The 17,124-nt window shown below is 44.7% G+C and overlaps 2 protein-coding genes and 1 long non-coding RNA gene across 8 annotated transcripts in view; 2 read left to right on the plus strand and 1 right to left on the minus strand.

Annotated features, from left to right (window-relative positions):
• The window catches only part of LOC126997616 (uncharacterized), a 49,428-nt gene extending 42,884 nt beyond the window's left edge, over positions 1–6,544 (plus strand). For all 5 annotated transcript variants that reach the window (XM_050858803.1, XM_050858805.1, XM_050858802.1 and 2 more), the window contains exons 2-4: positions 121–468; positions 4,375–4,533; positions 4,902–6,544. In XM_050858803.1, coding sequence (XP_050714760.1) covers positions 121–468; positions 4,375–4,533; positions 4,902–5,189 — 795 coding nt within the window. In that variant the 3' untranslated portion in view covers positions 5,190–6,544. The remainder of the gene's footprint in view (positions 1–120; positions 469–4,374; positions 4,534–4,901) is intronic.
• The window catches only part of LOC126997620 (uncharacterized), a 60,209-nt gene extending 45,731 nt beyond the window's left edge, over positions 1–14,478 (plus strand). The window contains exons 3-4 of the long non-coding RNA XR_007752221.1: positions 13,007–14,139; positions 14,336–14,478. This is a non-coding gene — a long non-coding RNA (uncharacterized LOC126997620). The remainder of the gene's footprint in view (positions 1–13,006; positions 14,140–14,335) is intronic.
• On the minus strand, positions 7,129–17,030 carry LOC126997618 (tektin-1-like). Of its 2 annotated transcripts, XM_050858808.1 has the most exons (12): positions 15,647–17,030; positions 15,312–15,439; positions 14,774–15,004; positions 14,315–14,438; positions 13,928–14,073; positions 13,735–13,816; positions 13,013–13,153; positions 12,709–12,845; positions 12,022–12,556; positions 8,819–8,920; positions 8,083–8,169; positions 7,129–7,886 (listed from the first exon to the last, which is right to left on the minus strand). In XM_050858808.1, exons 1-9 carry the CDS (start codon positions 15,809–15,811, stop codon positions 12,337–12,339), a joined length of 1,374 nt encoding a protein of 457 aa, XP_050714765.1. In that variant the 5' UTR covers positions 15,812–17,030; the 3' UTR covers positions 7,129–7,886; positions 8,083–8,169; positions 8,819–8,920; positions 12,022–12,336. The 2 variants fall into 2 exon arrangements, 1 of the variants encoding a protein (XP_050714765.1); XR_007752220.1 differs by lacking the exons at positions 12,022–12,556; positions 12,709–12,845; positions 13,013–13,153; ... (4 more) ...; positions 15,312–15,439; positions 15,647–17,030 and adding an exon at positions 10,887–11,053.
• Between the last annotated feature and the right edge of the window lie 94 nt (positions 17,031–17,124).

Raw genomic sequence — 17,124 nt, forward strand, 5'->3', positions numbered from 1 at the left:
TCTACAGTTAGAGGTGTTGCCGTTGCATTGAAAATCTTGACATTCATTCTACTGAGTACATTTTTACATGATCCAGGCAGTTTCATATTTCACAAACTCCATTCCTCTTGTCCACAACAGATGGCAGAGCAGTCATCCCACATCAACAAACTCATGGAAGAAAACAGAAGATACATCAAGGAGAACGGGAAGTTGAAAAAGAAATCCGTTTCCCGGTCTGGCGCGACGCTCCTGTCTCCCAACAACTTCGACCACTTCGGGAGCGGCGTGAGCTCTGTGGGCATGGACGGTGACTATGGACAGACGGAGGAGATGCTGACAGAACTACAAGACCGCATTATGGCTCTGCAGATACATAACGACGAGCTGAGTGTCTGTCTAGAGCAGGAGAAGAGAAAGAGACGGGAGGCTGAGGAGCAAGTAGTGAGGGACGAGGGATACATCAAGCGTCTGGAGGACAGTGTGCAGGTAAGGACAGACATAGTGTTGTAAATTGGGCGCGTGAAGTGGCGTCACGAGGCGAGAAAATCGTAGAGATGATAAAAACTAGCAGAGAGCAGATGAAAAAGACTTATATAGAGTGCAGTGTGTGTGTGTGTGTGTGTGTGTGTGTGTGTGTGTGTGTGTGTGTGTGTGTGTGTGTGTGTGTGTGTGTTGCCCTGCGCTGCCTTACTACCAGAAGAAACCTTGTATCTCTCAAATGTCAGAGTACGCATTTATTGACCGCTCTCCTTGGGACCTTTCCTTCCTCCCTTCACCCTCCACCCTCTTGTTTTTCTCCTCCCTCTTCCCTCCACGTTTTTCTCACTTACTTCGACTCCCTTCCTCCTTCCCATTCCGCATCTCACCTTCCCTTTCGGTGGCCTCCCTTCCCGTTCTTCATTCCCTTCCACTCCCTTCCCATTCCACATCTCACCTTCCCTTTCGGTGGCCTCCCTTCCCGTTCTTCATTCCCTTCCACTCCCTTCCTGCTTCCCATCACCCACACCTCACCTTCCCTTTCCATGGCTGACCAACAGTATTCCCGACGTTCGTTTCGGCTTACGTCCTCCTGCGCTCCTCCTTTCTCTTCTTTCGCCTCAAATAAGACTGATTACTGCGATAACTCTACTTTCTCTTAAGATGGATAGATATATACATAGACAAAGAGAGAGAGAGAGAGAGAGATACTAGTGATAAATGCTGCACTCATTATCATTTTGACAAGCGTAACGAAGAAGCAGAAGAAAAGAAAGTTACCCTGATTACGACGTACCGCCACGGGCCGTGTTGGGTGCCGCCCCGGGTCGGACGCGAGGTTGACGAAGCCCACCGAGGTAAATTCCCGCGCCCGGGCGAGGTTCAGCCGGAGACCTTGGGCGATTTTTTTTTAGAGCACGCCCGCCCCTGTGTGTGTGTGTGTGTGTGTGTGTGTGTGTGTGTGTGTGTACCGTTTAGAGTACACTATACCTCATGTGTCTTCCTTCCTGCTAAGTCCCACAAATACACACTGCTTCACTAACTACTCTTGTGATCTTTTCTTTATTTTTTCTTTAGTACCATAGCATCTGCTGATACATCTTTGCCATATAACAATCTGGTGTTCCTACTTTGCTAAATAATTTTCTATCTAAGGTTCAAGTTCATGCGGTCTGCTCTATATCAGTACTTAGAACAAGAATTATAAGTTTATTTCCGGGGTTTCAATGTTGCGTCAAAGGTTAAGGAAGTAAGGTGAGATGACTCCCTAAAGCAGCGGCGGGCCTGTTGCATGCACGAGGATTGTTGCCACACGATGCCTCGGGGATGGGGAAGGGAAAATGACTCGCTCACAGTGATGACAGATTTCCTTGTATTTTGTATCATACCAAGTTACTCATTGAATACAGCATCGCGTCTCTCCCTACCTCTCCTTTGACCAGACTTTCCTTTGTTGCTTCGTTCCATTACAAAGTGCCATCGATGTACAGTGAAATAATAAGGACGGACTGACGTTTAGCTTAGTTGCGTGACCTGCCTTTCAATATAACAGGACTCGTCTCTCTCTCACTCCTGGACCAAAATAAGTCCTTTGTCGCTCCGTTCTTTTGCGATATGTTTTCGCGGTGCGTGTATACAGGAAGGGGAAGGCGAGCGAGAGGTGCGGCGGCGGGCGTGGGTGACATTCTCTTTTGGCGGACCATTGCGGCAGCCTCGGTGGTGGGTCGTCTTCCGGGACCCGCCACTCGGGGTACCACACAGCCCTTGGTCACGTGTTTAGCTTCATTGTTTCTTTGCCGATTACACCACAGTAGCATATCATGAGGTCACTGGATACGTCTGTCTTACTTCTTATAACGGGGAATATATTTTCATACGAGTGCGCACGAACTCTTGCTTAGGGAATGACAAGGAATCAGAAATCGTATAATGAGATAACTAATTTCGTCGATATCATGCGCAAAGATACTTTCTCTCTCGCTGGGATTACGAGTCACTTTGTCTCTAGTATCCACAATGATACCACGCCTATTTGTTTCCTTGCAAGGGAATATTGTATAACGCGAACGTGCAAACTACTCACGGAAATATGTGGAAGGTTAGCGTTAAGGAATAATTAAGGTGTTTTAAGTAATGCATTTGATATCGATTTGATATTACTGATTAAAGTTTTAGCTCACTTTATAACCGTGACTAAAAACTTACTCCACGCTCCAGAGGACATCACTGTTATTTACAATTTGGATAATCCCAGTTTTATGATGAGCGCTCCCTTGCCTGAAATTTCCTAAGGTTCAGTTAATCATCCAAAAATTTCTTAGTATTCGTTTAGCATAGTGACCAGTTTTTCCTCGTACGCTACGGTTTGTTGCGTAATGAAGGGATCAAAGAGAGAGAGAGAGAGAGAGAGAGAGAGAGAGAGAGAGAGAGAGAGAGAGAGAGAGAGAGAGAGAGAGAATTCTCACCTTGACTCCTTGCCGGCTAGGTAATTCTTGGCATAGTCACGTCAAAGGAGCTGACAGGATATTGTTAGTTTCTTTGTAGCCTTGTTATTGGCACTAACAATAATGTTTCGCTCACTTAGCATTGTTAGCAATTTTTTTATCGTTTGTTGTGCATTATTAAACCATCCGAGTTCTTTCAGTAAAACTTTTTATGTGTACATGTAGAGTGTGAGTGTGTGTGTGTGTGTGTGTGTGTGTGTGTGTGTGTGTGTGTGTGTGTGTGTGTGTGTGTGTGTGTGTGTGTGTGTGTGTGTGTCAGGGAACTCCCCGTGTGTGTGTGGACAAGGTCGGGCCGCTTCCCAGTCTACCTCGCCCGCGTTCCTTAATGTTTTCCAAGTGTTCCTTGTCGACCAGTGTTCCCTGAGGCCTCAGAGGACGTTGTTCCGCATTTTGAAGTGCTCCTCATTGTTCTTTATTTCTCATATGTGTATATTTTTTATTCAGTGCACTTGTGAAATTCCATGCAATAATAACGTTCTTAGTAAACGATAATTTACGCGAAGGGTGGTATCTCGATCTTTAGTTTCTCGTTTCCCTGTATAGTGTTCAAAGCCACGTGGCACACAACAGGGGCACCTCGTGAGCCACTCCTGTTTTCCTTTTTTGCAGCATCGTGTCTCAATCTGGCCTCACCAATGTGTCCACGAATCTGTCAAGTCCGTCATAGTCATCCAGAAGCAATCCTCCGACCTGACTTAACTAGGTTGATCTCTATTAGGCTGAGCGCGCGAAAGGCCGAGTCCTCCAAGTGTTATCCACTTTCACTGCCCTCCTCGCGGGCCATTAAACCTGTTTAAATTCTCGCTGCTTCGGGTATCGTGTTTGGTTGGACTAATAAAATGGTTGTCTTCTAAAAATTACTTCGACGTTTAAATCAAAGGTATTACTTGTTACATCGATGTATAATGTGGCGCTGTAGTGGAAGTAGTCCCGTAACAACCTTCTGAAATCTGAATGTAATGTAAATAATGCGCATTGCTTTGTTCATTGTGTTTGTTTTCCTCGTCACATATCTTTCGGGGCTGTCTCTTTGTGTTCCTGAAACGTTCGTTCGTTCCGTCGCAAGGGTTGACCACCAGGGAGAGAGAAAAAAAACTGATTAACATGAAAAAGGCGTGCGAGGGACTACGTGATGTACCTGTTGAAAGGCTGCTCTGCGGGTCTGTTAAGTCCTTTGATCTGATCTCTGCTAGAAAGTAAACACGTGCACCCTAATTCACGTGGCTCTTTATAAATGAATTATAGACTATTACTATATCAACTAGTATCATTATGGACTGCTAGTGTGACTAACCTTACTGTTCAGAATCATGATTCAGTTAATGTACGTAACATGTATAAAGCAAACTCCCAGAATTATTATGTACGAATTAGTGAATGCAGTGGATATAATGTTTTACTTCTTCCACAGACGCTGCGGGGAACACGGGTTGTAATGGACTCCGGGGCGTATCGGCAGCTGGCAGAGGCTTACATAGCAGCCCGCCGCCCACCCGCCCGCCGCCCTCACACCCACCTACACGCTAGCGGCTCCGACCTCGTTTGTGACTCCTCGTCCACCTCATCCCCGGTAAGTCTTCCTCTTTGTCCCATCAAAAGAGTTTCTCTTATACTTCCGGCTACAAAGTAATTGCTCTTGCGTTCTTGCGGTTTTCTCAAGCTATGATGACGGATGAACACAAGGCCGCTTCTCCTGTGTGCTTGTAGCTTTCCTTAATTATGATTACAGTTACATAGTTTTGTTTTAAGTAGCAAAGTATATCTCCATCTTGGGCTGTTGGTGTGTGGGAGGGATGGGGTGTAGACAGATCAGCCGATAGATAGATAGATAGATAGATAGATAGATCTGTAAACATAAATTGAGTAATTCAAATAAGTATTTACTAATTTAACATCATTACTATTCAAAGAAACTAAATTTCTGATCCTTCCGAACAGAGCATGCCGAGACTGCCTCACCAGACCTCCGGCTACCCCTGCTCTACTCAGTCGGACTCGTCCATTCCCTCCTCCACGTCCTCCTCCCAGTCCATATACCCCGAGGACTCTCAACTCTACCCCAGCAGTTCTAGGAATCGTGGCAGCGTCAGGGGACCGAAAGAGAAGAGCACAATGGAGCGAAGTGGCAGGAGTATAGGAGGTGCCACCATGAACCCATGGGAATACCAGCAACTCTTGGAAAGCCTGGAAGACCTTGACGGAGCCAGCAGAGGAGCCTTGTCTTGAACAGCAACCTGATGCAGTCATTGAGTATTGTCTGAACCATATATGAGGGAGGAAGAATAATGAACAAGATTAATTCAGTGGTGCTAGAATCGCTGAAAAACTTCCTTAGCTCTTCGAGAACTTCGAGAACGTAAATAAAGTCAGCAACAGAGGATGGACCCTCGTCTTCGAAGCCAGTTTGACGGAGTAGTACAGAACTTGCCGTCTGAATCATGAAGGAATGAAAAACAATGAAAACAATGAAAAAGAAATATCAAGGTGCAAGAGTCGAAGGAGAGCCTTGATTGTGCGTTGCCGGCACTCGAGGCGAGTGTCCGGCATCCTTACTGCATATGTCCTAGCGCCACTCCCCGCCGAGGAAGGATCGGAACTTAGATGAGACGTTGAGAAGCAGGAAAAGAGAACTTCGGGTTGCAGGCTCAGAACCTGAGCCTGGTGACTGAGTCGTTGCTGGAGACTTAACATAGAGTTTCCAGCACTGTCTGCCTCCCCTCCTCATTTGCCTGTCTCATGCGGCGTTGTGCTGATCGTGGTGGAAATGCTAAACTCTTAAAGAAACGTTAGAAAAGAAGGTAACTATATAATGCCTATATATGATGGACCATGAAAAACAATCAACGCAAAGAAGAACAAAACATATTCGGTTCAATATATCTGGATTTTGTGATTACCATGGTGTTTCCTATCTGTATGGTGTTAATGATAAGAGAAAGATATCACTGAAAACCAGTTAGCAATGATGGTTTTGCATGACAGTCAAAGCACTACAAAATGTGGAAAATTCACCCGAAACCTGTTGTGGCCCTGTGGGTGATCCTCCTATGCCTGAATATGCTCACTAGATGCGTAATACTTCACCCCTTTGAGTAATATTGCTCGGCCAAGTGGCAGCAGCAGCATCGGGACAGTCGAACTTGGTCTGTCAGTCAACTATTCATTGATGTGTGTGTGTGTGTGTGTGTGTGTGTGTGTGTGTGTGTGTGTGTGTGATCAAAAAGGTATCATTTCTAAAAGAGTGGAAAATGATTTAAGGCACCATGAGTTAACCATTGACTGACAGGTATGATTGTCTTTATCGTTATTGCTGTTATTGTTTTGTTACCGAACGGACCACATGTTGAGTCTAAGAGGGCGCTGCTTCCCTTCATTGTGCCATAGTGGTGATGCAGAGGCGCCAACGTCACTGGGCCTGGCAGGGAGAGTTGATGTGATGGTGTTTACTCCGGTGCAGCTAGAGAGAAATAGTGTGTGTGTGTGTGTGTGTGTGTGTGTGTGTGTGTGTGTGTGTGTGTGCACGTTACCAAATGCCAGACGCTGCCATTATTTTTCTATCGACAATAAATTATTAAAAACTCCTTAGGTATTTGATTCTTCACTCTACAGCAACGCACTCTTGTATTCACCGTGAAGTGCAAGCAGATGGAAGGAAAGGAAAGCTACGGGTAGGAGACGGCCAGGGGGATGCAGGTGTGTGAGGAACATTGTAATAGGCGTGTTTATCTAGGCTGGTGGCGGTGGCGAACGGTATAGCTAACGGCACGGCCTAAGCTTGGAAGAGGGAGGAAGAGTATTGCAAGAGTCCATCCTGGGTATTAAATTGAGCCTAACTCGTTTTCTTCTCTTTTGATGGAGAGACTTGTTTTATCCTCACAGTTTCCTTTCCTTTAAATTTTGCCCCCTAAATTTGCCCCTTTTTTATTTTATTTTTAACAGTCCATCCTTAATAGAAAGTTGTGTCTTACGTGTTTTCTCCTCCCTCTTTTGGTGGACGGACTATTGTTTTGTGTTCATAGTTTTCCGTCCCTTCAAACTCCACCCCTTAAATCTGTCTTATCTTGCATTTTAATCTTCTTTTTCTTTATTATCCATGTTGTATTTTCGCCCATTCTTTCATTCCTTCCTCTCCAGATTACTTCACAAGGAAATAATTACCACCATCACCTTTTTTTTTCTTTTTACTTTTATTTTTCATGCAGTATAATTGGTAGTATAAAAAAATGTCTAATGCACAAAAAGGAAAATTACTCCTCCTTAAACACTACAAACTCTTGAATATATTGTTGTGTGAGAAACGTATCAGAACTTCAGGAAAATAAAATAAACGGATGCAGAGATAAGAACGAGATAAGAAGCGAGACAGACGTACAAGAGGGTTACCAAATAGATGGACGAACAGTTGAAGGAAGCATAAGGAGTAGTGATGTAACTAGAGGGTAGGAAAGAGAGGAGGGGAAGGAAGGGAGGTGGTAAAAGGAAGTAGTAGTGGTAATAGTAGTAGTAGGAAGTAGACAGTAGACATGATTGAAGGGAACGAGCTTTAGCAGTAGTAATAGCAAAGGGAGAAGACAGAAGAAGGCATTACATTATAGCCAACAGACGTGAAAGAGGAGGAAAGAGAAGAGGATTGGTACCAGGATTTAGGACGGGAGGGGAAGTTATGAGGGAGAGAGAAAAAGTTGCAACAGTAAAGGGAAAGAAGACGGAAGAAGGCATAACATTGTAGCTAGTAGACATGGCGAAGGAGGAAGGAAAGGATGATGGGTGCGAGGAGGAGTAGTGACGGGAGAGAGGAGGGAGAGGAGGCGTTGCAGTAGTCAGTATTGCAGTAGCACGACTCCGTCTGCACAACCATGCTGGTCACATCGCAGCGGTCGTCCTTCCTCGATGGCCAGCACGAACGCATCACCCAGTCCTCGTCTGCGTCAAAGAGAAGTGAAATCATGCCAATACTATTTATTTCATCTTCATTGTATATACTTTGTTGGCCTTAACCTGCCTCCTTCGCCACTGAGGTGATGAAATAGCGGCAAGTTATGTGTATAAACTAACGTTCCTTCGTCTTATTGGATTACATTGTTTAGCAGTGCAGCAAAACTGGGTTAGGGCAACATACCGTCTATCATGGAGGTCTTGAGGCATGATCCTATGCAATCGATGGCGGCGTTAGTCTCCGTCCCGATGTAGCAGCGGAGTGCGGCACCTTGGGGCGATGAAAGAAAATAATCGCATTGTCAGTTTTTGGACACGTTGGGGAGATAGGGATATTGATGAAACGTACATTTATGACAGACAGAGAAAGATATTAAGATTAATCATTATCAGACAGGTGGGCGAGAATTATTCTTACTATATGTAGTAACTGACAAAAAAAATTAACAAGGTTGCATTTGGACATAAAGTTACATACATTTTGAGAGAGAAAAGTAAACTTGTAATTTAAAATAAAATACAAGCATTTCGTGAATATTACAGAGGAGTTATATAGAGAAGAATGTTTTTTTAAAAGTTATTAAGCAATTCAGGTATAATTTGTTTTGTAAATAAAAGCAAAAAGAACAAATGATTGTGACGTACCATTGCAGTCAATCAGATATTCAGACGACAAACTAATATAACAGCCAGTAAGGCGGTCAGCCAATGCTCAGTCAGTCGGTCTAACAGCTAGTCACTCGAATAGTTATATCAGGGCAGTCAGGCACACACGTAGTTAGTCAGTAAATCAAGTAAAACAGTCAGATATCTTATCAATAATCCAAGTCATTCAGTCGTGTAATCAGTCAGTTAGCCAGTCATATAACCTCCCAATCGGTCAATCAGTCAGCCATAGTAGCAAACAAACACATACTCACCTGTGCTGAACAGAGTTGCCAGCAGCAGCACCACCACCAAACCACTCGAGCGTGAGGGCAGCATGTCACAGGTCACGGGATCTATCTCTCACACTGGCAGCACTGATAACAACAATATTACCAGACATCAATAAGGGTTACTCTCGACCTGCAACTAGCTACAGTGAAACATCAGTAAGGGTTAGGGATGGGGGAACGAGTGCTTTCTGCAAACCGAATAATTCGGTTTTGATTACTCTACAAAACCGAGTAAACCGAGAACTGAATTATTACTTTGCTCAGGCGACAGCTAGGCGGGCAACAGATGGTACAGGAGTGCCAGGCAGTCTTATCGCTGGATGCTGTTACCAGAAATGAAAAGTGTTCGTATTCGTCTGAGGACAGATGACTTTAAGATAATATCAACCATTCTATGTGAAATCCAAACAATATTAAAGTTTCTTCTTATTTTCAAAGAGCTACAGTACTTCATTCATGCTCGAGATAAAACAGAAGGGTCAAGGTCTACAAATTACAAGACATGTGTCGATATAAATTATGAGGGAGCTAATTAATACACATAAATATATTCCACGCCCCCAGTGTTGCGCATTTTTTTTCTTCTTTAGCTGTGATGATGAGTTTTATTTCCCAGACTGATGATCCAAGTGACTTACGAAGTTTACTGCTCCTCGGACCAAATCGTACATCCCTAGTAAGTGTGCGTCTGCCCTCCAGGGTGTCCATCAACTCTGTATACCCTCACCGTGCTTTGTCATGGCACACCGGGACTCAGCCCTAGCCAAGTACAAGGATAGTATGTGTTTATCTGCACCATGAAAACCTTATCATACCGCGCGTGAGTAGTATTTTCTTTATGAAATCATATAATACAACTCCAGTAACGGAGAGGCATTACCAGAGCTTCATATGAGATTATAACCGTCTACATCCGACACTCTAAATAGCCGTCGCATTCACCTAGCGAAGGAGTCACGTGTGGTTAGTGAGGCACCACGCACGTGTCCGCTGCAGGTGGCGCCGTCTGCCACCAATCAGCAAAAACACGTAATCAGCTTACCACCACACTTCCTTCTCTGTATTAGTCTGTAGATCTATTTGACAGTTTGTTTCGTGTATTTTAACTTCCTTGTTCCGATAAATTGAGTCCGTAACGTCACTTCAAGGATATTATTGCTCTCCGCCTACAAGCAAAGCCATTGTGTTATAGCAGCATTCGGATAAACATTCAATAGTGCAAGTATTCCCTCCTTGTCTGATACACTGAAAAGAAAAACAATTTCTTTGGTTAAGTATATTTTATCATTTCTTATTGGAACTTTACACAAGGTTACAAAAGGGTAGACAAGGCTATAGACACTACAAGATGCCATACGGCCTACACGTGGCAACTTCTGAAAATGGGTTTTACACCAAATTCCTTTTCCCTCCATATATACATCTAACTCCCTTATAAAGCTTTCAGTGGTGTTTGCCTCAACTATTATTTCAAATTGGAACTCCTTACATGCTACTCATTACAGAGTGTTTTGTAGATGCTTCATATGTGTCTGATGCGCTGAAGACATGAATGATATCGCTTATTTCTTAGGTCAAACATTTTGCTTTATTTTATAATGAAGTTTCCTGAGGTAATACTAAACTCAGTGCCATAGATACTTTAGCCTGGTATTATTCACTAAAAATACAAGTGAAAATATACCACTTTTCATGAATAATATCCTACATATCCTAGTTAAAATATGTACAGTACTCCTTTATCAATATTCATTGGTCAGTGCAGAAAGATGCTGTCTCCCTGTCTAAAGTTCATCCGAAAATAAGCATTTGAGAACCTTCAAGAAAATTCAATACATCACTGTTCGTTAGCGTTTGAGCACTCCAGGCTCTGAATGGAGATGTCCTAAACACCCTGCATGTTGTATACTCTACGTATGCTTGTCTTCAATGAATTTCCTTCAATCCAGGATCGTCGTTGAAGAACTTCACTGGGTTGTTCATAGAACAACCACGGAGGGAACGATAAAACTCAATTTCAGTTTAAAACACGAAAACAAATAAATATTACCTGAATAATTCTTGCCAATGGGATGAAAAGCAGGCGTAAAGAGAATTGCCAGAAGGAAGGCAGCGTAGCGAACAAGACTTGTGTATAGGTCGGTCTGTCGTTGAGCTGTTACTGCCGCTGCCTTTGGCCCGCCACACTTCAAAAGTAACTTACGCCGACGAAATCCAGATAAGATAAACAATGATTAAACACTTAATCAACAGCCGTTACGAAGAGAGAGAGAGAGAGAGAGAGAGAGAGAGAGAGAGAGAGAGAGAGAGAGTAGTGTTAGCCGAATGTATTACTAATAGATTGGTGTATATTTGGAACAGGCTTAGCGGTCATGTGGTGAGTGCCGTTACGATTGTTATCTTAAGGTATGGTTAGGCAATTTCATGGGAGGTGAGAGTTTTACAGAAGTTGCCATGTGTCGGCTGACTAACGGTGATGTTCTAAATGAGGAGGAATATTGTGTTAGTATTGGTAGTAGGTGATACTGAAGGAGGTGAGTAAGGAGTGGGAAGTAGAAAAAGAAAAAGTAAGATATATCAGAGCATCCAAAATCATTCCTTGCATCAAGTCGCGGGGAAGTCAAGAAAACGGCTTCTGTTTTCTTCTTTTAACATGGATTCCTCTTTTTCTAGCCCCACTAGTACAAGAAAACCATATCACATTACTTTTTCTCACCCCACGCGGATGTTTTCTGATAACTCGGCATTATCTTGTAGGTCCTGAGTTGTTTTCTGTCTCAATGTCGTAAACTATTGCGTTGTAACATGGAGGTTTCTTACATTTCTTTCGCAAAACTACAGATGCCTTTTTTTCTGATATATACGCGTTCAATCGATAGAAAGAGAGATAGAGAGGGAGTGATGTAAGAAGAGAGAAATGCTCCACAATGGATCCATACTATGCTTTCTTTTTAATGTTTCATTCACCATGGTCTAATTACTTGCTATACTCGTGATAACTAACCGCCCCTTCCCAATGAAAGAACTTGTGGCTTCATAGTGACGGATCTTTGGGTACGGCTGGAACCTCACACCATACACCCCGAAGAAGGAGCACAACCCCCGACTGACACCCGGTACCCATTCACTGCTGGGTGGAACAGGGACACGGATAAAAGGAGACTGCCCATCCACCTTCATCCTACCTGGTAATCGAGCCTGGGACCTCTCGATTATAAGCCAAATTAATCGGTTTCGTGGTGGTTGTGCAATGCTTGAGAGTTCCTGGGCGTTGTCTGGTTACGTATCACATTACTTAGTCATCACTACCACTACGTTGCTATGGTGACTATCTGGAGCGAGTCTGCTGTTGCCGCTGCCAGTCGACCAAACCACTCCTGCGGTCTCTCTTTTGGACGGTGATTTTTTTTTGCAACTGTATGTCCAAGGTTTCAGATTCGGTGTAAAGGGTCCGTTAGCATGTCCATTTCTTCGTGAGCTTCCTCCTTGTAGCATCTCCATCAATGTGTATCAATGGTAACAGCACTTCGAAGACCAACGATCTTCACTTCGTCTAGCAGAAGCGTCTTTGCCTTCAGGTTGATGTCATGCTCCAGGCTGACTTTAGCAGACCTCAGATTCTGCAGCTCCGTGCGGGAGATGTCAGCGGCGGAGGAGAGGCGGGAGATAGTTAGCTCCAGCTCCTCAACCTCACGTAATAATGCGTCCTCCACCTCGTCCCTGAAATAGAGAGATAGTAGTTATTTTCCTTTTTAATTAGAGTTCGGTGTTGAGAAACCATTCATGTTTAGATAAGATATAAATGAGTAATCTTTATAAACTGCTCTCTATCTATCTATCTCTATCTACCTATGTCTCTATCTCTTTCTCACCGGGTCCTTTCCATGTTGGGTCTTCGGGCGCGGGTGAACAGGCGCGTCTGGACGAGTGCGAGTGGACCCCTCTTGGCCTCCAGTTGGTCCTCCACCTCCGTCAGACTCTGCTCCAACTGCCTCTCCTCCTCAACCACCTGTGTTTTGTTAAGAGGGAAGGAGGGATTATTCGGTTCTTTGATCGTCTTTGTTCTGTACATTATTTTTTTCTTTCATTTTTTGTATTTGTTTGTATTTGCATGATTCTTCTTTCTTTTCATCCTTTTCCTCTCAGATTTCTTCTTTTCTTCCCTTCCAGCCTCACCTTCGCGTGCTCCTCCTCCAGCAGGGTCTTGGCTCGTCGAGTGTCCGCGATGCGTTCCCTGAGGCAGTGGTCCGTGTGTTCCAGGCGCTGCCGTAGGTGACGCGACGTGGCCACCAGCAGGTCTTCAGCAGCGTCCAGAACCTGAAGAACAAAACAAGAGTAGTAAGAGTAAGCATAAGAGGAGAATGGAGAGCAAGGATAGGTAAAGGGAAGATGTAGTCGGTGAGAATTACGGGTGAGAACAAGCTATAGCGGTAGAATAAAAGAGACGGCTGATAAGAAAGAAAGGAATATGAAGGCGATAATGTGATTGAAGGATTAAAGAAGAGAGATAAACGAGGTGCAAGTGGAGGCAGGAGAGAGCGGAGAAGAGAGAAAATAAGGAAAAGAAGGAGGAGGAGGAAAAAATTGAAGAGGTAAAGGAGTAGAGATTAATACATATTGAGGATGATTAAAAGAAGGAGAAAGAGAAGGAAGAAGAACATGGCACAACGAAGAAAGAAGAAAGGATATGGTAAAGTTTGTAAAGAATAGGAGTCGAAGAAAATGGATTTGTTGAGGGTGGCAAGAGCCGCAAGACAGTGAAAAGGAAAGAAGACCTGCAGAACGTAACCTGGGTGTCTAGTGGCTCGTGAAGTGGCTATACCAAGTTCACTGTGCATGCATCCAAAATAAAAGTGGATTGATTTGTTCCTTCCCTCAACTGTGTCATGCCTTCTTACCTGTTCTGCCAGCTGGTGTTCTTGGTCAGCCCTCGACAGCAACTTCTCGCCCGTCCCTTTCCAGCCTTCCACCGACACGGGACTGATGGAGAGTAAGAAAAATACAAAGAAGTGCAAGCAGGAGTAGGATCCAAGCGTAAGACAAGACCTACATAACCCAAAATATCCTTACACAGCTCGCCGCCACCCTCACCTGGGATCGATCTTCTGAGCCGGGATGATGGTGGTGGGCGGGGCCGTGGGTGTGAGTCTCGCCGTGCTCTTCTCTACCTTGAGGGCGGCGTCCTTGTCCATCAGGTCTTGTTGGAGGTGGTGGCGGCAGGCGAGGACGCGGCGAAGCTGTATATGGGAGGAAGTTGTGATGAGGCATATTGGAAACTGCCCTTAACTTGAAGCTGTGATGGGGTAGGTTGTATGGGTGTTTAAATATAGGGATTGCTACTACTACCACTACTAATACTAATACTAATAATACGTCTGCAACTTCTGCTCACACCTAATTGTTCTTCATTTCACGCTTTTACCTGTTTTCTTCATTCCTTCTCCTCTTTCTTTCCCTCCTCCTTTTGCTCCTTCTCACCTGATGCTCGGTGTCCGTCAGGCCATCAGCGAGGGCGGCGCGACACCTGCCCAGCTCCTCCACCTCCTGCCGCAGCGCCGTGGCCACCTCGTCCTCCACCTCCTCTACCCCAATGCGCTCACGCCTACCTCCACCACCACCAGAAGACGAGTTAGTTTTTTTTTGTCCCCTGTTCACCTTATCCCTTACAGATAAGCCCATTTCTATTATCCATTAAATGAAAAATGTATAAATTTTATCCTTTGCTGCCTCAAGGTCTTTCCACAGATAAGACAATCTATAATTTTGCCTCGGGTAGCGTCCCTGTGTATGGTGCCCTCGTTTTGAAGAGGCAAATGATAACTTATGAAGATTCGGGAGCAGCGCAAATGTTCTAAAAGAACTCCTGGTATGGACGAGGAGGAAGTAAGGTCAGTGAGTTTTATTGATGTAAGTAAAGTATCGAAGCGTTCAACTTGCCTTATATCGATGCACTTGAGGGCCACTTCAAGGGGCTCCAGGTACAGGTGGTGAGCCTTCCGCAGCCTCTCCCGCAGCACCTTCAGCTTGGCGGTGTCTTGGTCCAGCTCGGCGTGGCGGGAGGACATTTCTTCCCTCCAGAACGTGACATCACCGATCCTGTCTTCGAGGCGACGCTCAACCTCGCTGCGATGGCTTGCTGTCAATCGCTCCGTCTCCTCGCACACACGCCTGAAGCATTAGAGGTATTATGCTTAAAGACAACCTTCATCATCATCAGCAGTCACAATTTGCCCCCTGCATGATCAAGACCTTTATCAACGTCCTCTTGATTCATCCACCTATCTGATGTTGGTATACTCCATCCTGCTTCGGTAAAAGTTTATATTTAATATCTCCACCTACTTCCATGTCGGCCCTGACTTTTACAATGCCCAGGTTGCCATTCTGTTGTAAAGTGTATCTCGCTTGGCAATACTACCCATCATCAAACCTTCATTGCCTCGAGTGCATAACATTTCCCTGACCACCTTCTCACTTGTTCTCCTCCCTGGTGCGCTGGGCCGTGGACGAGCAGGCGTGGGCGTGGTGAAGGCGTGCAGCGTGTGAGGCGCGCCACACACTTGGGTTGATGGGCGGCGGCGGCACCCATGCTTCCCCACTAACCTGAAATGGATGAGAGAGTGTGTCAGAGAGCTGAGGCGGCGTAGGAGTCATTGTTACCTGGGCTGTTATGTACATAACGTGGGGAGAGGAAAAAACATTAAGTAAACGTCAGTATTTTTTTCCTCAAGAGCCAAATATGCTAAAAATAACACTGACACCAATCTGAAAGCAATACCAACATCCCTTCGTGGCTGGTAAATACCCTACCTCTCCTGGGCGTCTTGGGGGTACTGCAGGGGCTGGGGGCCGCTCATGCTTCCCGGTGATGGAGGAGGCGGCGGCGGAGGAGGTGACAAGGGCGGGGCTGGGCCGGTAATAGTCCCTGGTGAAAGCTGAGCGGGATATTCTCCGTTCCCGAGCTAGCAGAGCCATGTTGAGGCCTGCAGGGGGTTGTTGGATCACGGAAGCAACTAATTAACTGGCTGAAGACGATAATATAAGAGGATTTCTTTACTTTATAGCCCTTCTGTCTTCTGTTTGTTGTGATTCCGCGGTGATTTATAGTTTTGAGGCCTGAAAATATTTTGTTCAGAGACCGTTCGAGGAAAAATATTTAGTGAGGATCATTTTTCACCCCTTCTAGTTGTGCTTCATGTGATTTTGTAGCTGTTTAAGGGAAAGTGGAGGGGAAGCTAGAAAAGGTGGAAGAAGTTCACTGGGGATAAACATCGAAGTGGAGGCGAAGGACGGAGACGAGGAAGGCCTATTGGGTGGAATTGAGCACTGAGGAAGAGGAGGAGGAGGATTAAGTGACTCTGCGGGCACTCAACCTGAAGGAAAGTGTCGTTTAGGGAAGTATTGACTTTCTGTAGCCGCTGAATCACGAGGGAGGGGCGTTAGAAGATGGCCTCGATCTCTTCTGTGGCGAATTATTGAAATCTTGAGGACTGCACCGACGTTGGACACTTCTGACACGAGATACTGCAGACTTTATTATCCTGTTAGTTGAGGAGGATTAGGACGGCACGCAGCTTTCTCAAATCGCTTATTCTATCATGATCTTTTCAGTAACATCAGACTTCGAGGTATTGTGGCCGTAAGGTGTAAAGGTGGGGCCCTTTTTCTCACTTATGTAGTAACTATGGTGTCTTTTCTCACACGTTCATGAATTAAACTCGATTTCGTTCCTTGCTTCTTCCATAGCAGTCTTAATACGCGGTTATAGAATGAATTTGGGAAGAGCTCGTGAGTGAGGCATCCGTGGCCCTGAGCCGGGGACGCCATCACCATGGTAACCACTATTGACAGGCGCCCGGGCTGCCAAGTGACATATACCTCCGGCACTGTCAAAGATTAAAATGGAAAGTATAGACGTAGATGAACCCTAAATTATCACTGGTCTTTTCCTGTTATGGTGTTTCAACATTTTCATAGAAGTGGTAAATGCAGTTGAGTTCTACATGCTTGTGAGGGTGTTACATTACTTTAGTTGATTGATTTGATTTTTCTAGTGCCTTATTATATATATTTGTGGCATGAAACCGGTAAAAGACAGCATTTCCAAACACTATCCATCACCTGCCATTACCGGTACTAAGGGATTTTAACGTTTGGGAGTCATCAAACTTGACCACTAGGCAAATAAATCAACTCTAAATGGTACATACTAAATTACCACGGCTCTCAGTTACATATCAGAAGTGTTGATAAGGTAGAAGAGGAGAATTGAAGATATTTATGGGTTT

The sequence above is a fragment of the Eriocheir sinensis genome, chromosome 12 (assembly GCF_024679095.1).
Source record: "Eriocheir sinensis breed Jianghai 21 chromosome 12, ASM2467909v1, whole genome shotgun sequence".
Classification (NCBI taxonomy): domain Eukaryota; kingdom Metazoa; phylum Arthropoda; class Malacostraca; order Decapoda; family Varunidae; genus Eriocheir; species Eriocheir sinensis.